At 37.9% G+C, this 22,679-nt stretch overlaps 1 protein-coding gene and 1 pseudogene across 1 annotated transcript in view; one reads left to right on the top strand and one right to left on the bottom strand.

Moving 5' to 3' along the window:
* ARHGAP15 (Rho GTPase activating protein 15) overlaps positions 1-22,679 on the top strand; it is a 677,426-nt gene that overhangs the window by 112,209 nt on the left and 542,538 nt on the right. The window contains exon 5 of the mRNA XM_059704560.1: positions 6,041-6,128. Within this exon, the coding sequence (XP_059560543.1) occupies positions 6,041-6,128 (88 nt within the window). The remainder of the gene's footprint in view (positions 1-6,040; positions 6,129-22,679) is intronic.
* LOC132237995 (small ribosomal subunit protein eS6-like) lies at positions 10,239-10,974 on the bottom strand (annotated as a pseudogene).

The following is a 22,679-nucleotide window of genomic DNA, read 5'->3' as shown; positions in this document are numbered from 1 at the left end:
GAGTGATTTTGTGGTAAATTAGCCAGGGACACTAGAGTAAATTACTTTCACTCCCTCCCCGGGTGCGAACTCAAGTCAAATCCAGTGTGACCAAGTCAGCGAACAAAGGCAGGCAGCCCAAAGAAGGTCTGAAATTTACCAAGAAATCTCAGATATGTTCCTTTGCATTTTGGTTAGCAACCCTTTCATTATCCAAGGAGGCATAAGAGAGGTGAGCGTAGGATTCAAAGTTTAATGCTGGAGCAAATGACTGTGTAAAACCTGGAGCTCGAGCTGACATTCTTATAATCATAATGAGTAGTTTAAGGGGCATTCTCCATCAAGGGTTCCTCAGATAAGCAGTTACAAAGTTGCTGTTATTATGTGCTGCCATCCGGTGTCCATGTTGTAGAATGCAAAGAGTTTTAAGCCAAGCTGATGCCTATAGAGTTTTGTTATTTTTTTTGGTTTTGTTTTGTTTTTTGTTCTTTTCTTTTGTTTGTTTGTGTTTATGTTTGTTTGTGTTTTTCTTTTTGTTTCTCCACCTTCACAACTCACAATTTGTTTTAAGAAAGCCCTTTAAGTGTCTCACTAATTGCATAAATCAGTCTTTATTTGAATGTAGTTCCTCTTCCTAATTGTAGTAAGCACCTTGACCCCTTAGATGCGATTTGTTTTTCTACAAAAAAAAAAAATTAAAGTAAATGCCTGCAATTCTTGTATCTGTTTCCTGCACTGAGTCACTACCCTCAATAGCAATGCCTCACATGACTGATACCCTGTAAATTTGTGGGGAGACTGGCTCACCTATTCCTAGGACCTCTGACTTAATGAAGTGGGATAGTTCTTGAGCTTTGTGTCTTACTTAATCTTTAAGTCCATCCAAGTGTTTGGTTTTTTTTATCTTTCCTTGTGGGAAATAAAAAAAAGTGTTCTCTTATTTAAGATGAGACATTAATTGGCTCCAACCAATGAATACATTTACCTCGTGGCCATCATGGGGAGGTAGGAATAAAAGGGCTTGCAATTTATCATTCCAGGACAGCCCAGGTCAGGCTATAAAGTGACCTTTCTCCAAAAAGAAAGACATTCAACTAGTGACAACAGTTCTGTATCTTCCTTTCTCAGAGCCTTTTGTGATGCTCTGCATACCCGTGACTTATAGGACTAAGGAAGAGTTGCATGCGACCTGTTCTAGAGACAGCTGATGCAGTAGAATGAACATGGCCTTGAAGGTCCAGGATATGTGACCTCAATCCCACATTTATGATTTCTGTGCCCTTGGGTATTCTGCAGCCTCACTAAGCTTTAGTTTCCTCACCTGTAAAATGGGTGTATTACCCACGTCCCAATGTTGTTTGGAGAATTTATTTGTTTCCATGTTTATTCCCTGACTCCTCTGAGTTACAGGTAGACTTCTTAAGGTCTGTCTTATTTGCCTTTATATATCCAGTCCCGGAACTATGTCTGTCATGTGGTAGGTGCTCAGTAGATACTTGTGATTAGCTTAGAAATTAAATTAGTTGATGCATATAAAATACCAGATCATCTGATTGACACAAGTCCAAAAAGTCAGGAAGACCTCTAGAAAGCTTAGGTATTGGCACGAGAATGATAAATTAGCCAAAATATACTAAACCAGAGTGTTAAATCTTTTTTTTTTTTTTTAATGCTAGGCTTGATATATCAAAACCCTAGGGAACTAAGAAACAGAAACAGGAAATGCAGGAGATAAGTGCTTTAGTAGTCCTTGTTAATGAATAACAGCAAACGCAGAGCAGGAAAAATCCAGATGTGTGACCTTCCCGAAATACATATTTTTTTACTCAAAAACTTTCAGCAGGCACCTACTAAATATCAGATTCTGTATCCAGAAGCGGAGAAGCCCTAACAGGTTAGGGATGACGTCTCTTTGGGGGAACTGGGAGAGTAGAGGGTCCTATGTTCCATCCTGAAAACGGCTTCATCCTCAAAAGGTCTATTTTGAGAGTTTCATTAGATGGTGCTAGAGTCACCTGTTCTGGCTAAGCTTACTTTATGAACAACAGTCACCTATAAGGATTTCATTGCATACAGAAAGCATGAAATAAAGGTTCAAGTCAAAGCAAAACGTTGCCAAATGATACTTTTCACACTCTCTCCAGAGCTGACAACGCCTTCAAAAGGCTCAATGTGTTAGAGTACTGAGGTTAAGAAGCTCTTCCACTAATACTCTAAGAACTACAGCAACACAATGAGCCAAACCTATCAGATGGACAAACCTCTCAGATGGACAGGACAGATAGTGTAAGGATGATGGTCAAGTCTCTAGAGTACTTCGTTCAGCAGAGGAAGGTTCCAATCTAAGTCATCCGGTAAAAGTTGGTCCCATGAAGTGAATTCTCAGTCACTTCCTAGTCTGATGCTCCCTACTGAGTGTGGGTGAGTCTGCACATCACAGAATAATCGCATAGCAGGAATGAGACTCAGGTGGCCTCATTAGCAGCATGCCTCTGTTTCTGGATTCTTAGGAAGAGTTGAAGGGTTCATCATGTGACTCTTAAGCCAGTGCAACTTCTAAGAGAAGGAGAGAGCTTGGGAGTGTCTGGCCTTTGCCCAAACCTTCTAATTAGCATCAGGTAAAATCGTTTATAAGAGAGCTCGGATGGCTTATCTCTTGTTACAGGTTATGCACACTAGCTTTTATGATTGGAGAATTTTGGCTAAAACCGTGACAAAATCTCACATTGACAGTCTCCTTACCCAAGACTGTGCTGCTTAATTCTTAAAAAAAATGACAGTATAAATTAGTGAACAGATTAGAGTACAGGCTTTGGAGTCAGAGAAACTGGGTTTGACTCTGAAATTAAAATGCATGGCTTTAAGTTGCCTAAACCCTCAGAACCACGTTTTCCATATTAGTACCTTTGACATCTGTTTTGTGAAGCTAAACTTCCACTAGACAATCAAACTTATGCTAAGTGCTCAGACTATGATTTGTGCCAATTATTTTGAAGCAGCCATGAAACAATGAAGTGAGTCTGGGACAACTAGACGGTTGAGAACATCATTTTCTTCTTCCTTATGAAACAAAGTTATTTTAAATCAGTCGGGAACGTCTTTACTCGTAATCTAATGCTGTCGAGGCATTGCTTGCAGTTTACAAATTCAAAACAAAATAGCACTGTATGCAAAGTGTCAGGACCGTGCCTATTACTAAGGCGTCAAAACCTGCATTTCTTACCCTCTTGGGCTTGTTCTTCAGATTTCCCTAATGGAACATTTCAAGGCAGTTCGAAGTTCTAGTGTAGAACCATGAGATAATTGAATTTCATGCAACTTTGATTCTAACCAGTCCCAGCTCCAAATTTAAGAAAGGGAAGAATAATGCCAATAAGTCCTATAAATGATCAACATCTGAAGCAGATTCCAATCAAAACTATTTATCCAGGACTTGCTACAGACAGGAAGCACATACGACATAGTCTGATCACATGCAGTCAAAATTAGGGGTGGAAATAATAGATGCCCAGTCTAGACCAGCAGTCTTTCCAATGTTTCCCTCTTCTCTATCTGTGGCCCCCCTAATATTATGGGGCCAACTAATATGACCTCATGAAGAGAAGGCTAAGGCTGCTCTATTCACTTGCTGCTACCTAAAAGGACAAATGGGCACTAGGGCGAAGGGGAGAAAAGGCCTACCTGTTTGTTTTTTCTGTTTGTCCCTCAGCATCTTTATTATCATTTGATCGAAAAAGTGACTATTCATTTGAAGAAAAGTAGATCTAAGAACATAGTGTTCATATTTGCAAGTTGGAAAATACACATTGTTTGTTTCTGTTTGTCATGTTATTTTTTTTAACGTGATAATATATTAGTAAGATAGCTTCAGGCATGTAAGAGCATCCTAATCTTGTAGATATTAACTTGATTGAGTCAAAGCTGTCCTTTCAATCAAGCCCCTAGACCTTAAGGGAGAAGTGGAAATAAATTACACAAAGATCTTGACTGGTCATTTAAAACATATTTTTGTGTAGTTTTCTATCGACCTGAATAAAGTCTTTCTGTAAACTTTTTTAAACCACTTTTGTAAAATGAAGTCAGATACTTTGAAATGAGTGTTAAACCAAAGCAAATTACAGCAGTATGATATACTGGGTAGAAACTTATCTTGATAAACATCAAGAAATACAAAGGAAAATTAAAAGCTGTGATTTTACCACCTGAATTAACTGTTGTTATATCCAGCTTTCGCCCCATGGATAAGTTTAATCATTGACTCCGTAAATCCCTATTTAGTGTCTACTTGTCCAAGGCACTGTGCTCGGTACTTGGGAATGTTTCTGTAAAGATGAAATACTTTTTATCATTTTGGGGGCTTTTTAAAAATAAGGAGATAGAAATGACATGTATAAAAACTAATTTTTATTTGTCATAAACACTATGTGAGGAAGTTATAGAAGGCACATTGGAGGATGTGATATTCAAACTTCCAATGAATAAGAATTAATAATAAGAAGAGGCTGGGATGTGTGAGGACACTCTTAGGTAAATAGCATAGTGTTATAAATTGCCTATTGTATTATGGTCTGCATTAAAATCCTCTCATGTCAATATTCTTCTATAGGAGGGGTGGGGAATCTTTTTTTCTGCCAAGGGCCATTTGGATATTTATAACATCATTTGCTTAATATAATTAACTTAATGTAAATTTATGTTGCTATGAAAAACGCTCCTAGATTTATTGAATTTCGAGTCCCGCCTGTGGTTGCCTTGGCAGGGCCAGACCAAATGATTCCGGGGGCCTCATACAGACTTCAGGCCAGACATTCCCCACCCCTGTTCTACAGCATAGGGATCCTTATTTCATTATAGGAATCTGTTACGTGCAGCTTAAATACCAATCTTTTCTTTTTTGATATTTCAGGTAGAGAATTAAGAAATGATGATCCAATTCATTCTTGTGCATGCAACCTTAACAACTTGTGAGATGATTTCTTTAGGATACATTTAAATTCATAAGAATGGACTTGTTTACTCAAAACATATACACATTTTTAAAGATTTTTATAAAGCATATTGCCTAATTCATTCCAGAAAAGATGTGCTAGTTATATTATATGGGAGAATACATTTCTCCACATGTTCAAGAACCGTTGGTATTATTCCTTCAAATTCTTGCCAATTTGATTGGCAAAGAGGTAAAAAAGCATTTCACTCTTTTTATTTGCATTTCTTTGATTTCTAGTAAAATTCAACATTAAAAATATTTTGAATTAGGCAGTGACACATTAGCTGTTTAGTTTTTAAGACTCAGAAATATACTAAATCAATGATGAGAAGTAACAATGAAAGAAGGTGTTCTGATTCCTATTTTTACTTAGGCTATATTTGGCTTGCTGGAGGAAGAACCTATTTTATGGAGCGGGTGTTATAGGGAACATGGATACATTAAAACTGGATTTTCAGTGGTTTAAAAGTATTTGGGGAGGATATATGAATTGAGAAACTTTTACTATAAATGCCACGATCTTTAAAAATTACAGATTGTCCTTATATTCCCCAAATTCCATACCACTTATCAACTGTAATAAAGAAAATACTTTTAGGAATTCTAGTTAAAAATATAGCCTCTACTTAATCCAAATGTTGCTCATACTGTATCCTATCTAATAAAAGAGTGATATGCAAATTGACCATCACTCCAACACACAAGATGGCCACCCCCATGTGGACACAAGATGGCCGGCAGGGGAGGGCTGTTAGGGACAATTGGGCCAGCAGGGGAGTGGTTGGGGGTGATCAGGCTGGCAGACAGAAGCAGTTGGGAGCCAGCAGTCCCGGATTGTGAGAGGGATGTCCGACTGCCCGTTTAGGCCTGATCCTGGGATCGGGCCTAAACAGGCAGTCGGACTTCCCTCGAGGGGTCCCAGATTGGAGAGGGTGTAGGCTGGGCTGAGGGACACACACACACACACACACACACACACACACACCCATGCACAAATTTCATGCACCGGGCCTCTAGTCTATTATTTATTTCTTTAAGTGATAATGCTTTTTTCCTTTATTTTTCCCCAAGGAAAAACTGGTCTACTTCCTGGATTGTCCTTTCAAGTCGAAAAATTGAATTTTACAAAGAATCCAAGCAACAGGCTCTGCCTAATATGGTGGGTAGTTTTCTGTTTCTATTGTTCATCTTTACAGAAATACCATTGAATTAAACATTTAGACTTTTATGCACAGCCCATGGACACGGGCAATAGGTAGTGAAGATCTGGGGGAGGTAAGGAGGGAGTGGGAGGAGTGGGGGATGGGAGGTATCTGTTATACTATCAACAATAAAAAATATATTTTTAAAAAGTTTGGATTCAGCAAAAATCACACTAAAACATCCAAGCTACCACCATCTGAAAGCAGATGGAGGAAATGGCTCAATAAACTTTTAATCAGATGAAGGGAAAATAGAACTTGGTGTCTGTTTTATTAAGTGGTGCATTTGGAGAATAATCACAAAATAAGATGAATAGTGAGTAGCTATCTGGTAATATGAAGGTAACCCTTTAAATTAAGGTGCCATTTATAAGTGCTTTATTCTTATTTATGAAATGATCACTAAATGCAGCTACTTGCTCAAATAATGTATTATAAAGGGTGTTATAAAATGCATTAGTAATAAATGCTTAACGGATGAGACTATGGGAAGCTGTTTTAAAGAATATTATAAGACGTAAATCGTATTAAACCATGTATGTGCATCTTTAATACATGAATTTAAGTTGTTATCTAGCATGCTATAAAGTGCTTCACACATTAATAAATAATAATAAACTGTTTATAAATGGCACCTTAATTTAGGGTGCTACCAATGAGGAAACACTCTAAGTTAACAAAGTGATTTTTTATCTTAGTCTAGCTGGGACATTCACTATATCCCACTAACCTTTCTGAATATATCCATGACTCCATCTAATGGAGCTAACACAATTTCTGTATCCTCTGGTTATTACAAAGTGAAATTTGTAGGGTGTCTTGATTGTGCCTGGAGGAGGGCCTCATATGTGCCCACAGGGATTTGACAGTGATAGTATGTAGGAACAATTTTGTATTAGTTACTGGGGCAATTCAACCTCTAAACCTTGCTGCCCAAACACCAGTGCTGCCACAGGATGTAGGAGACAGTGGGCAGGCAGTGTATCTGACAGCTTCCTGATTAGGAAGGCCTGCAGGCAGGAACCCACCTGCCATACCCCATCGGCCTGATGGGCGGCAGGGAAGGGGGTGCCTGGCAGGAGTCAACCACAATGAACTAATTTGTATTTGGCAGGTAATGAAACGATGGAAAGTTCTTTGCTTTCCAGCCACTAGTCGTGTATGCTATGTAATCCTCTTTAAATAGGAAATAGAAAATCGTTTGCTAGGAGACGTTTTTATTTAAAGGAGAAGATTTTAGTAAGAACAAAAGGTAGCATTTGGCTTGCTCCTGATAATTGCAATAGCCTTTATCCCCAAGTGGCTTGCTGATTTTGGAATCTCGGTGCAGTCCAATCTGTAAACTAATTATGAATAAATTAAAAATATATCTCAGCCCTTTGTATTTTTAATTCAAACTGCCTCAGAAATTCGTTTTAGGGTTTTGTTTTTTTTATTTTTTGGCCACAGTAAGATAATCTTTTTAAGGAAAATAAAGTATCCCTAAGGTCCAGGCACAGAACAGCCCCCACCCCCTCATAGGCCCTTTGTCTCCCCTTGAATGAGTTCTAAGGGGAAGGAAGTTAGTCAGGGAGGGCAGCCACTTGCCTAACTGAGTTGGGCTGCTGAGAGGATGATCTTCCTCCTCCCTGGTGACCAAATCCCACTGGGGCAGAGTTTACGTGAATGTGCTGGGAAAATGGGGGTGATTTGATTCCAAGTTGAAGCATTTGGTTTATATTTATTATTTTAATCCCCTCGTATGAGAAGATAATTATCAGCTGTTTAATTTTAAAGCTCCCTTTTACATTATAGGAAAACCTTGCAAGTCAGCTCACTAATCTCATGCCTCCAGTTCAGCCTTCGAAATTGTTGTACATTGACAATAGGTTTTCCTTGAAGAAACTTGTTAACAGGTTTTGGTGGTTGTTTGGCAGTCCCTACTGATGACTTCTGGCCCCGTTTTCAATGATCTTACGGTTTCTCCTGGGCACACATTGTCTTCAAAGGGAATTTAGGGCAGGAACCAACTGTGCTCTGTGGTAATTGGGGGAGAGAATTACAGATTCGTGTTTGTGCTGCATGAATTGTCTTGCTAGTCAACTTCTTGGATACATTTCTAACCAAGTATTAAAGGCCTAGTGGCATAGCCCACATTTCCCAATTCCAGCCTCGGAGAAACGATACGATGACTGCCAGGCCTTGATGAAAGATGCTGTGGTTTTGTTTTGAAAGAGATTTATGCCCCAATTTCTGGATTTTTCTTGTGCCCCCTTACACATGTCCTGGTGTTCATGTGCTTCTGGGGAAAAGTCTGTCCTTCCTTCCAAGGCGTCAGTAGAAATTGCCTGAGTATGTGCAGATGTGGTTTAAAAGAGTAAGTGGCATTTTAATCTTTACAGGAATGCTCTTTGAATGTTAATGCAGTGGTGAACTAAGCAACAAAGTAGCGAGGAGCAGGACTTCGAAGTTCAACCACAGTGAACTCCATTCTAGTTTTGCCATTAGGAGCTGACCATTACCCAACTTCTCTGAGCTTTGGAATCCTCATCTCTAAAGTGGGGATAGTGTTATCTGCCAGCATAATTAGTAAGGAGTGGAGTTAGTTAATAAAATAAGACACATAGTGACCATAAAATACGTACTATATTCTATTATCATGTACTCTATTAAATATGTGAATGTATTTATGATATTCTATAGTACATCATTTAGAAAATTATTATAACCCAATTGTTCCCCAATGTTAGTTTTACAATTGAACTGATTCAGACACGTACAGAAGAGAAAATCTATTAATTCAAGTTTCACCAGTATGTACATCCTCCAAGAAGACAAATATGTATACTCATAGGCAGCATAACATACTGTGTCTGAGCACTGAATAATTCTGAAAATGAAGCCATCCCTCCATTCGAGGCTTTAGATGTAACCTCCTGCATGTCCATATACATTTTCCTTCATTGACTCTTCCCCTTAAGGCGTTCACATTTAATACAGAATGTCACAAAATGTTGTGCCTGATACCACATTCCATGGCAATTTTTCATTCTCACCGATGTTGTTTCAGTTCATTATCATGTCACATTTTTATTGAAAGTTGCCCTTCCCCTGAAAATAGACACAGAATCACTTTTACTGGTGTTTGCAAATTAGACATTCTTAGGCTCTGCACCCCCCCTGCCCCCCCGGGAATTGAGTACACAACCTAGGCACGAGCCCTGATCTAGACCAGAACTGGCGATCTTTTGGTGCAAGGGACGATGTTCAACCAACTGAGCCAGGCTATTTATCTCTTTTTAAAATGTAATTTATTCATTTTATTTTTAAAATATATTTTAATTGATTTTAGAGATGAAAAGAGGAGAGAGAGATAGAAACATCAGTGATGAGAGAGACTCATTGCTCACCCTGACTGGGAATCAAACTGTGACCTCCTGGTTTGTCGGTTGGCGCTCAACCACAGAGCCATGCAGGCCTGGCTATTTTTTCTCCTACCGCCATTTATTCCCCCCATACCCTCTTCCCCCTATAACACCCCCCCTCCCGACAATCACCACACTGTTGTACTGTTGTCTCTCTCTCTCTCTCTCTCTCTCTCTCTCTCTCTCTCTCTCTCTCTCTCTCTCTCCCCAATTTATATGCTTTTGCTGTTTGGTATTTTAATTTATTCTTTTTCTTTTTTTTGACACCACTAGACATTATTCTCGTTTATAGAGTCAATGTTGGTTTCCATTTGCCCAATATTTACAATGTTCTTTGCTATTTATTTCTTCCTGCATCTTAGACCTTCCTTCTAGGATCACTTTTCCTTCTGTTTAAAGTGTATTCTGAGAAATTCCTGTAGTAAGGGTCTTATGGTGACAATCTGTCTCAGTGTCTGCTTGTTTCTAAATGTCTCTATTTCTCCCTTAGTCTGGAAATATATATTCTCTCTGGATATAGAATTTTCAGTGGGCAGTGGTTTTCTTTTATCACATCTAATATATCATTCCACAGTTGGTGTGTGCGTGTGTGTGTGTGCATATGTTTTGTTTGTTTGTTTTTTGAAATTTGATGTTTGTCCTTATATTTGAGTGGACTCAATCTCATTTTTTACTGGACTCAGACTTAGAGGTAGAAACTTTCAGAGAGGACAGCTTATGTCTCATGACAATTTGTTCCTGACATTTTTCGTTGACCTCTTTCATTCTCTTAGCAGAAAGTTTAACATATTCTTTAGCCTCTTTCTCATTTTATGCAGTGCATTGTGTCTTCAGAGCAATACACCATTTCTGTTGCAGTACACGTGGAGTAACAAGATGCTGAATCTTGGGTGCTTTGGTCTGAGGTTCCTACTGTCTTTGTATAGGGGCTTTCTCACAACATATTGGCAGACATAGTCTTCTTTAGAGATAGAAGAGTTTGCGGATTCTGCTAGCTCTCTTGGGCCCCAGTCATTGAGGCACAGTAGTATCAGTGAGACCAGAAATATCTTTCTACTCCTCTTTTAAACACAAGTACATTAAAGACACTGAGATTGGCATCCACAATGCAATCCTGAACAGATTTGCACTTTCCCTCTCCAGTCCGCCTTGGTCTATAACAGGAGTGCCCCTTACCCAGCAGCAATCAGACACTCTCTTCTATGGGGAAACCTTATGTGTCATCCCCACCACATAACCCTTGAAATCAAACCACATAACCCTTCCATTCTTCACCCAGAGCGTCAGCAGCAACTTCTGTGGCCACACACTTCTCATAGAAGGTACAAAGTGAGTATTCATCATCCACGTCAATGAGTTTCTGGCAGCCTGTGGCTGGGAAAGCAATGCTCAGTTTCATTCCTGAAGCAGCCAACTGCCTCTGAGGTGCCACAAAAAAAGAGCACCACTGCTTTCTGTCATTTGTTACTATGATCAAGAAGTTAACTGCTTGTCCACAGTTTCACCATGATGCATGCAGATGTAATCTCTTTTTACTAGTATTTCCCCTGCCTGGATTGTTGGGCCTCTTGAAATTATGTATAACTGCCATTAATATTTTTTAGGAAATTCCCAGATAATATCTTTTCAAATGTAGCTTATTTTATAGTCTCTCTTTTTTATTTTCTTTTAAGCCTTTAGTTAAACCTATGTTAAGTTTGCTCACTCTATTCTCAAGATGTTTTACATTCTCCTTTTTTCTATGTTTGTCTTTCTGAACTGAAATTTCCAAATAATTTATCTTGTTTTATATTCTAATTAATTAATTCAGTTTCCCTTTGTGATAAACATTGTTTTAATTTCAATTATTGTAATTTTCATTTCTAAAATTTACGTTGTCTTTTGTTATAGTTGTTTCCTGCAACTATAACAGAAATCTTTTTTTTTTTTTTTTAAATTGGGAAGCAGTGTTTTATATTCTGTCCTGTGATTCTAACATCAGAAGCTGTGGTCTCTTTCTGCTGGTTCTCTTACCCATATTACTTTGTTTCCTTTATGTCTGGTCATCTTTGCCTGTGTGTTAATCATTGTTATTGAAATATCATGGAAGATTCTCTGAGGCCTAGAATAAATATGTCCTATTCCAGACCATTTTGCATTTTTCTCAAGGGGCTTGGGACACTCCCAGTGATTGATTAGCTCAATCTAAGCTAACAGTTTAAACCTCTTAGGTTATCCTATATAATAAAAGCATAATATGCTAAGTGTCCGGTCATCCATTCAACTAATCAAAGTATAATATGCTAATGATATGCTAAGGCCACTCAACTGCTTGCTAGGACATACACTGACCACCAGGGGTCAGACAGTTGACTGGATGACCAGTTGCTATGATGTGCACTGACCACCAGGAGACAGATGCTCTGACTGGTAGGTTAGCTTGCTGCTGGGCTATGGCTGATCAGGACTGAGTGAGATGGGCCAGACATGCCCTGGAGCCTTCCTGTGGTCTTTCCCTGGCTGGCCAACCTGCGTCCCTCCCTGGCCCCAATCATGCACTGGTGGGGTCCCTCATCCTGGCCTGCTCCCTCTTGCAATCCAGGACCTCTCAGGGAATGTTGGAAAGCTGGTTTCAGCCTGATCCTGCAGGCCAGGCCGAGGGACCCCACTGGTGCACAAATTCATGCACAGGGCCTCTAGTATGTACATAATAGGAGGGCTACAGCTATGCTATAATTAGTCTTTACTCTTTGTGTTTTTTTCTTCTATTACATTGCACATATGCAAAGGCAGTCTTCTTTGTAATCCCTTGGGATTGGAGAAAAGCAACACATTTAATATTGGTTCTTTATCATTAAAAAATATCTTTATATTGATTTCAGAGTGAGGAAGGGAGAGGGAGAGGGAGAGAGAGATAGAAACATTAGTGATGAGAAAGAATTATCAATTGGCTGCCTCCTGCATGCGCCTGACCTGGGATCCAGCCCACAACCCAGGCAAGTGCCCTGACATGGAATTGAACCCTTGACCTCCTGGTTCATGGGTGGATGTTCAACCATTGAGCCACACCTGCTTGCCAGGCAGTTCTTTTTTTATCTTTTCCAAAGACTCTCAGGCAGTACTTTTTCCATTATTCTGTAAGCTCAACTGACCTAAATTCAAATGTAGAATATAAACAAACTAGATATCCGGTGCACAAAAATTCCTGCACTCTGGGGGAGGTGGTCCCTCAGCCTAGACTACGCCCTCTCGCAGTCTGGGAGCCCTCAGGGGATGTCTGCAGGGAGCGAGCCTAAGCTGCAGTCTGGCCTCCCTTTCTGGGAGGTGACTGGGTAGGCTGATCAGGGGAGGGCACTGGCTGGCAAGTGGCCAGCCTACCCCCAATTGCCCCTCCACTGCCACTGGTTGCCACTCCCCCCCCATTCGCTGTCCCCTCCCTCTGCCCACTGGCATGCACCTTGGTGGGCCTGGTGCCACCTGCTTGCTGCCCCTCCACCCCCATTGTTCCACTGTTTGGTCGATTTGCATATTACCTTTTTATTATATAGGATGCCCTCAGGCAAAGGGCAGTATGTTCACTTGATATGCACTTTTTCTCTCTGGGTTTAGAATCCCACCTCCAAAAATTATTTTCAGTTCTACTTCCACTATCTTTTCAGCCTTTTGTTCTTTTGGCGGGGGAGGGGGTGAGGGTAGGGGGATATGGTGAAAATACATTCCCTCCTTCTCCAAAGAAGCTTGATATTGTAGATGGGGATGCAAATTAAACTAAAATGATATGAAATTATATGAATGATAGGGAAAGGAGACAAGAGTGTACTGTTTTAGATAGGATAGCCTGGAAAGACCTCTTTGAATTGATATTTGAGCAGAGCTGAATGAAAACAGAGGGAACCTTGGAGGAATCCCAGAGAAGGATGGTCCAGGCAGAACAGCAAGTTAGAAAAGTCCAGAAACTTAATGTGCTTGGCGTTTGGGAAAGACGGGAGAAGGCCATGGTGCTTAGAGCACAGTGAGCCTGGGTGAAAAGATTGTGGGAAAATCAGCCCTTTGTTCTTTAAGGCAATTAAAAAAAAATCCAGCATTTTTCATTGTTTTTAGTTGGAGAGTTGATCCACATAACATAGTTTCTCATTATAGTTTACCTCACTTTCATTTAAATATGCAGTTGGTTAATCAAGTTTGTGCTATTTATATAAGCCTTGGTAGGAAAAGGCTTCATAAGAATATGTATTGAAATCCTACAATGAACAGCTTGCTCGTTAGGGCTACATATAAGGCACAGAGATATAATCAGGAATAATCAAGATACCGTCTTTGCTTTATAGCATCTTTGCCAAAAAAAAAAAAATAGGTTGAGATGAAATAAGAAACATAGAAGAGGTGTTGTTGTTTTCTGTTTGTTTGTTTTTTGAGATTTAAAGGAGAGAGAGCTCACATCTGTGAAAATTTGAATTGGGCCTTGAAGGATGGTTATAATTTCAATATGAGGATTTGTAGGCAGGGAATTTCAGTGGAGTAAGAAATATGAACAATGTCATGAAAGAGAACGGTCAAGGTCTGTGTGCTAAAAAGAGGAATACTTGTTTTTTTCCAGTTTCCTTGGAAGATTGACTAAAAGGAAAGGACTGAGAAAAGTGCCCTGGGCTGAGATTTGTTATCAGGAACAAACCTTTAATAAGGTGTATTTAGTCCCCAGACATCTTCACCCTGTAATAATCTATCATAGCTAGTCCTTCTTAAAAAAACATGTTTTTATTGATTTTAGAGAGAGAGAGGAAGGGCGAAGAATAGAGAAATAGAAATATTGATGAGAGAGAAATATTCATCTGCTGCCCCATACTGGGGATCAAGTCTGCAACCCTGGTTCATGGGTCAACACTCAACCATTGAGCCACACTGGTTGGGCATAGCTTTTATTATTTTAACAAATATATATTGAACAGAAGTATGACTAGGTGTTATGTGTCCAGGCCTATCATGAGGAAAAGTCAAAGAGGAAGTCGATTAATCTAGGATCAAGGCTTCCTCTCATTTAGACCAAGAGCAAAACTGTTGCTCAGAAGCACCGACAGCGTTATTTGTTTCATCTGGTGCTAGAGAAGTCCTAAAGAAACAAAAGTTGTCAATTTGATGTATCCTCTGAGGCCTTTACTCACACGTCCTGCATTTTTCAGGTACATGTACCTATTTTAGTATCAGTGGAGTATGTCCAAGGCTCTAGCACTTCATTTGCAACTTGCCTCCTAATTACCTGCTGTACTTTGAGAATTTAGAGCTTGTTTGATATGGAGTAGACACCTGACTCAAGCCGTAGGATATGACAAAAAAAACTCATTCCTGGTTAAAAAACACACTTTATAAGAACAAAACAAAACAAAAAAACACCCACTGATTGATACCTCATGAATCTCTGTAATTTAGCGCATCCACTAATTTATCTATTCTATGAACAATTAACTCCTAACAGGTGTCCCACAATGTGGTTTTAAATTATAGAGAGATATCTAGATGAATAATATATGATTTCTGTTCACATGTGCAGTGCTGCACCCTACTAAAATAAACACTTTGTGCAAAGTACATTTCTAGTCTAAGAAATGTCTCCACACCCACCAAAACTCAGACCAAATGCACCTTATTCTCAGCAATCAACTGTTTCTGTTTCATTTATCACAGAGTACTCTCAGAAAACTTAGTGTCGCTTTTAACATAAATTCAAAAGCACTATAGACATTAACGGGAATATTTATCACCTAAAATTGTAAGGTTCTGAAGTCAGTATGTTCAATATGAAGCCCACATGTTAATTTTGTATGTAACTTTTTTTGTGTGCTACTTTTATGTTTTTTACTTTATATCATGCTATTACTTTTAGAGGCCAATACTGGCAAATTTTACTTCATATGACGGAAAACTTTTTAAGGCATTTAATAAAGCCAATAATCATAATAATAGCAATAATAATAATAATAAATTAATAATCAAAGGTCTCATTGAAACATTTTGTTTGCTGTTTTAATATTATTTACTTCCAATCAAAATAATAAGCACAATAATTAATTAAATAATGTAATACACCCAGTGGTCATTCACTGTAGTATGTCTTTAATAACAAAATGGACTTATTTATGGGAGTAAAATGATGAGATTTAGCAAAAAGATGAAAATAGTTTCCATCAGAAAGCTATTCATAAATTATTGAGTAGTCTGTGCAAAATGAATCTGAAATGATTCTATCTTTGTAAAGTGAGTGCTGAGCCCTTATTCAGATCCCTGCTGAAAAAGACCATAAAAAATGGAAGGGCAAACAATAGATCTACCAACCTTAGCCTAATGAAGGCATTTTAAATCTCTCTTTAATATTTTAATTCTCATAATGATAGTGCTCTGGCAAAGTCAGTGTGGTTATCATTGGGCAGTTTATTATAATAGCCATAGTTTGCCCTATTATATGGCCTCAACATACATTTAAAAATTAGAAAAGCATAATAGTTGAAAATCTAGAAGACAGTTGGTGGAGATGTAAAACAAGTAAGAAGAAAAATAAATTAAATTCTAGTATTTTATGTACATAAACTTGGTAAGGAGAAAAATGAAATCAAGTGATCAATATCACTATAAATGAAGCCATGTTCTCTGGTTATACTTTTCTCAGGATTTGGCCATTAACCACAATAAATTTTGTATCTTATGTAATTTTTAATAACCACAAAAATCTATGAAATTGATAAGATGCTTTATAAATGGATACTAGCTTACTGTCCAATAAACCTCACCTTAGGCTCTCTCAGAAAACTATTTTAATTATGAAGCTTGACTCTCTGTGGTTTATCATTTTGGTCAATGCAATGCATCTGATTTAGTGCTTGCATTTCTCTAAGATAAAAGAGACTTTTACTCCACAGTGCACTTCTTAATTTACTGAGTATGTGTAGTTAGTCTTTCTTAAAAATTCTCTACTAAGTTGAAATGTGCTCAGAAGCAGTATATCTCATTAGGTAGAAATAGGGGTTTCTAAGTCAGAACACCTGAGTGAGGAATCACAGCTTCACATTGTATTTGTTGCTATAATCCTTGGAGATCCTGACTGCAGTTTGGGGTTAATAAGAGTAACTACATCTTATAGCTATTTTGAGGTTATATGAGAAAATTGATGTAACATACTTTGCAAATAGCAAAAGACAATAAATCTTAATTATATTTACTATTATTAATGTTATTACTACATGAAGCAATAGAGTATAGTGGTTAAGACAACAGGCTTTGGAACCAGATAGAATTTGAGATTCAAATAGCCAAACTGCCACTTAAAGGCAGTATATTTAAAATCTCTGTCCTAGTTTTTTGTTTTGTTTTGTTTGCTTGTTTGTTGTTTGTTTGTTTTAACAATAAAATAAAGATTTGTCAGGTAGCATAACACTACCTGCTGTACAAATACAATCCAAAAATTTTGCAAAAGCTCATTTTTACCGATACTGCAGGAGAGCTATTCATCTCTGCTGCAAGGAAAGTAACAATTGTCTCAGCCCCGATTCCTTTGAAAACAAAGCCTGAATTAAGTATCCATGATTTATTTGGGAGGCCTGAATCCAGACACAAAGGGTGCAGTAAAAAGGAAGAGGGGCAGGAAATGTTGGGAAATAGTAGAGGAGATGTGCTACCATGCTGGCTACTACTCTACAGAGAGTCTCAGACACAGAGAATATTGAGCAGGGGCAGAGGAAGAAGAGGTTTTATCTGCCATGTTTCTTCCTGCTTCCTTTTGGTTAAAGTTTATCATCCAGTCTTCACTTCCTGTGTCCTATGGACTCTGGGTACCCCCTTGGATGGCTACTCAGAAAGTCAGAACCTACACTCTGTAAGGAGGCATTGATTTCATCTGATCTGGAAGTGGTTGGGAAGCCAAAAGCCTGTCTGCACTTTGGCAGCCAGGAGGGAGGGCTTAGATTTCCAGGGGAGTGACTGACGGGCAGTCCTCAGGAAGTGGGACCACATGGGTCCAATCAGGACTGATCATCTAGAGGGACAGCTGAGGTGGACAGGGTAGAGTAGGATCTAAGGAAGGACTCTGAGGGGGCACCTTAGGCATCAAAAATGTGCCCAGGCTACTTACTGTGCAGAATTAAATAGGTCCTTATGCACTATAAATGTAAGACAATAGTAGAATGACTAGAAACTATTATATTTATTCTAGCAAGTTTTTGATTCAGCAGTAAAATCAATAGGTGTTTATTACTTGAAAAGGAGAGAATACTTTCTCCTTAAAACAAACAAACAAATAATCCAAACACATAATATTCTAGTGCCCCAAATCACTAACCAAGATTTGCTTTTATGACAATCTGGGTTGATTTGGTCTTGTAATGTACTGAGAAATTTTACTGTAGAAACAATTTCAGTTATTATTAAACTCATTTATATTCATATACATAAAACCCACATCTTACCCTCAAAGTATCCTCTTCTATCTTGACAGTGGATATACTTTAGACATTAATAAGATCAGGTATCCATTCAGCACTATTTCCTATATCATTTTTCCCAAATGAAAATTTATAAGTGAGTTTTCTCCTCCTCCATGAATGATTTTCCAGAATCAAAACCAGTTATGTGCTAAAACTTAATTCCTCTAAATAGATTTTGTGTTTCATGTTTCAAACTGATAAGGACAATCTGAGTCTATATTCTGGAATAGCAATTAATCCAAAATAAAAAATGGTAGCTAATATCCTGTTTCATAAAATTTGAGCCTTGTCTTTTTTTTAACTGCATCTAATAATAATGGTGTGACAATGAGTGGCCCAGTGATTTGTTGTCCACACACATATCCAATCTTCATCCTGGAAAATACCATCAAGTGAAAGAGCATCTGGCCTTTTATATTTTCTTAATATACATTAAAAAGCCCCAAATATCCCATAGAGAAAAATGGGAAATTTAGTCCCAAGGTTTAATCTAAGTCAGAGAAAAATACATTATAGAGAGAATACCCTGTCAGCTATTATTGGGATATGATAAAGATGGACTAAGAGAATAATAAAAATCAGAAATGGACAAGACCTAGGATCAATTTTTAATGACTTCACATTGTTCCCACAATGAGGCTTCTATGTTTTATTGTCCAAAAGCAGTAACTTTTAAATAATTCTATTTAAATATTTTTAAATGAGTCATTTATATATTTTTTTTACCCCAGAAGAAATGTGCACTCAGGTTTAAATCATATTTGGTCAAATTTTAAAAAGTATATTTTTATAATGATGTACAATATGATCCATTGGCATCATGTAGTTCATTAGCAGAGTTTTTCTTGTGTTTTATATTTTATAGCTGTAGAATCAGAAATATGTTTTTTTATTAAAAGATTCTTTAATTTCAAGCTTCTTGAATAAAATCTTGTTGGTCTTCCAAATAAATTCTGTGACTCTTGTGAATAACTTATTTCAATGTTTGATAATGCTTACAAACTAAAAATGTTCCTTTTAATAAAGCCTACTCCCTAAAGTTGTTCGAGCCTGGGTCTTCCTGCATTAGCTTTATAAAAATCAATTACTGATCAGGATATTTTTTATGTAGTCCTCTATTTTCTTACTTTAGTTTTTTTTTCTTTTTGAAGCAAATATGTATTTATCTGCTTGAATATTATTCAAGCCACTTTACCTTTTTCTGGAACACTTTTAAATTCACCCTAAATCTCTATTATTTGCTTTGATTGTGCCATATAAGATCAATTCCTATCAAAGGTCAGTATAAATTGGAATATTGTACTTTTACTTCTTATGTATTTCTTATTTTGTGAGCTACCACTCTGGGATGTATTATTTAGTTATACTTAGTAATACATTGGAATGAATCTGGAAGTGTCCCATTGTAATATCCATGATGTTCATAAATTTATTCAATAGTTAACAAATATCTGTTGAGTGCTTATTTTGGCCACTTTGCTAGATTTGGGGAAAATAAAGAAGTATTATAAGATAAACCCCGATTGTTCTCTGGTTGTATAGATCTGGGAAAGAGACACACCAAAAATAGTTCTAATGTGTAGGTAACAAAAATAATTGTAACAAAGTGTGTTTCAGAGTAGGGGAAATGCTGGGAGGGAGTGAGCAACTGTGCCTATACAGACAAAGGAGAGCTTCATGGCGATTACATTGGAATTAAACTGTAAAAATGAGCAGGAGTGGAGCAAATGGCAAACAAGGAAAGTGGATTGAAGAAAGATAAATGTGTTTCGGATAAAAAGCGTGCATGTGCACTCATATCACCAGTGTATAAAGTAGTGAAAGCATCTTGCAGTTTGGGAACTGCCATGAATTGAGCATAGTTAGTGTTTAGAAGAATGAGGGAATGAATGGAATGGAGAAGAATGTTTGGGGGATGATGAAAAGGTGCCTGTATGCCCTCCTAAGGCATTTGTACGTTATTCCGTTTTCCAGAAGAAATAGGGTGAGATTTATGTGTTTGTTTTTTTAAAATGAATTATCTCAGAGGGAACAGCAAGCAGAAGAACTCAGATGAGAAAAAAAGAAGAGCTCAAATGAGGTTGAGGTCCTGGGATGACGAATATGGACACAGTTCTGGAATTCAGGCTTTGTACCTTTGGCTGTGGATGGTGAGAGAAGGGAGGATTCAGAAAGTGAAATGGAAAAAGCGATGACTAACCATGCAAGAAAGAAAAGGGGGCAAGTCTGAAAAGAAGACAGTGATTTCACTGACGTGTCTGTGCTATATCCTAGTGGCAGTGTTGACCTTAAACAAATGGACAACCAAGTATTTATTCAGAAAAATGGGTTTAGTTGGGAAAAACAAAGAATTGCAATTTGGAACATGCATTCTAATGGTGAACTACATACAAGTCCAAAAAAAATCAAAGGAGAGGGAAGTTTTTTTATGGACTTGGGAGGGGCTATTGTAAATAAATAGTTTGTTTAAGGAAACTTAAAGTTTGAAGTATACTGACTTTTCTTTTTATTTTTAAATTATTATTTTTATTTTTAATTACAGTTGGCATTTAGTATCATTTCGTATTAGTTTCAGGTGTACAGCATAGTGGTCAATTATATAATTTACAAAATTTTGTCCTGATAATTCTGGTACCCACCTGGCACCATACATAGTTATTATAAAATTATTGACTATATTCCCTATGCTTTACTTTACATACCTATTTTGTAACTGTTTTGTAACTACCAAGTTGTCCCACATAATCCCTTCACATTTTCATCCAGCCCTCCAATCCTCTTCCCATTTGGCTACCCTCAGTTTATTCTTTCTATCTGTGAGGCTGTTTCTGTTTTGTTTGCTTATTTTGTTCTTTGGATTCCACATATAAGTGTTATACGGTATTTGTCTTTCTCTGTCTGACCCATTTCACTTTGCATAGGTCCATCCAGGCTGTCACAATGGTAAGTGTAATGACTTTTTATTGGCTGAGCTGTTCCTGGACAAGGAGGAATCCTTTCTTCCTCCTGCTGGAGATGCAGGATGAGTCTCTTCCTGTTGGGGTCAGTTGTGCGCATTGAGTGACACCTGTGAGAGTTCTCCCTTCTAGCCTCCTCACTCCATTTTAAATGAATTTTCTGTTTATTAATTTTCTCAGTACTTAGTTAGAAAATATAATTCTGCCACATAAGAAGGAGCTTAGGTTCAGAAGAACGCTTAAGGGGTCAACATGTTATAAGTAATGGATCAGACACAGGCAAATCTAAAACCCATAGGAAGTGTGTAGACTATTAGACTATGAGGAATAATGAAGGCCTAGAATAGTAAGCCAAGGATTACCAACACTTACAAGTCAGTGAAAACAACAACAACAACAACAACAATAACAACAGAGAAGGAAGGGGATAAAGGGTGAAAGAAGAATCTGGAAGAAGATGCCTGATAGGTCCAAGGGGCATACAACTCCCAGCCAGGTTAGAATGTGCTTTCTTTAGTGAGAACAAAGCAATCAAGGTTGAAAGAGCATGATCGATATTTCTTATAACTATAGCTAGTCTCCAATATTCTATTTGTGCCCTTACCAGAATAAGATGGTATAGAGTTAGGAACTGGAAGGAACAAAACACACAAAAAACCAAAGAAAAGCTTGTGCCAAAGGAGCATCATTTCCTCTGAGACAAAACAGGACATGTCTGTGAGTTGTCTATGCAATGGACAGCACTGACAGGCCCAATCATTTTAATGTTTGCATATGCCACTGTTATCCCAAGCATGGGAGTTCATTAGATAGGTGGACCAGAGTCACAGACCCACATTCATAATTCTGGGAGCCAAGAGGGAGAATGAGAAATGATAGCATAAAGAGGAAATGAGAAATGTGAACTTTTATTTGTAGACTTAAAAAGGGCATAAAGGGAGTTAGTAGGAGGAAAGGGTAGATATAGGAAAGAGCCCATGGATATGTTGTGATTAGGAACTTGGGTCTTGGAGTCAGAAAAAAGTGAATACATACCTCAGCTCAGACACTGATTAAGTGTGGGAGCTTATGTAAGGCACTTGCCCACTCCCTGCTTGAGTTTCTTCAAGCTAAGGCAATAACTTCACATTGTTGTAAAGAATACATGAGAAATTGATATAAAACTTTCAGAGGGCAAGATGTATAGGAATTTATCAAAGTTTATTTTGGTTGGTTTGTTCATTTTGATCACACAGGCTAACCAGGAAAGTGGGAAGAATTGTGAGTGTTCTAACACCAGGGCTGACATCTGTGAATCAGGGGAAAATTTGATGGGCTAATTTGAAAGAGAGAACAGTGTCATGAGACTGTGTCCAGGAACGCATAAAAAGTTTGCCAAGTTTCATGACATTAGACTTGGCAATGATTTCATGGATATGTTAAATGTCCTTATCATCATAATAAAAAAAAGTTTTTCTAAGTAAAGTCAGAAACTTATTTGAAGAAAGCAGTCATTATTTGTAATGTCATTATACTGAGTAGTCAAAAGTTATTTTTCCAGAATTAGGGAGCACAAGGAAGATTGTATAACAATAAAAAGTGAGTGAAAGAGAGGAATGGATCATTGAATGTAGGACAGACACAGACAGACAGACTGACACTGATGGGGAGAGAGGCTGATGTGGCTGCTGAATCAGGGACATCGACCTGAATGTGAAAGG

The sequence above is a fragment of the Myotis daubentonii genome, chromosome 7 (assembly GCF_963259705.1).
Source record: "Myotis daubentonii chromosome 7, mMyoDau2.1, whole genome shotgun sequence".
Lineage (NCBI taxonomy): Eukaryota > Metazoa > Chordata > Mammalia > Chiroptera > Vespertilionidae > Myotis > Myotis daubentonii.
The sequence above is the reverse complement of the archived record's forward strand: the minus strand, read 5'-3'. Positions and strand labels throughout refer to the sequence as shown.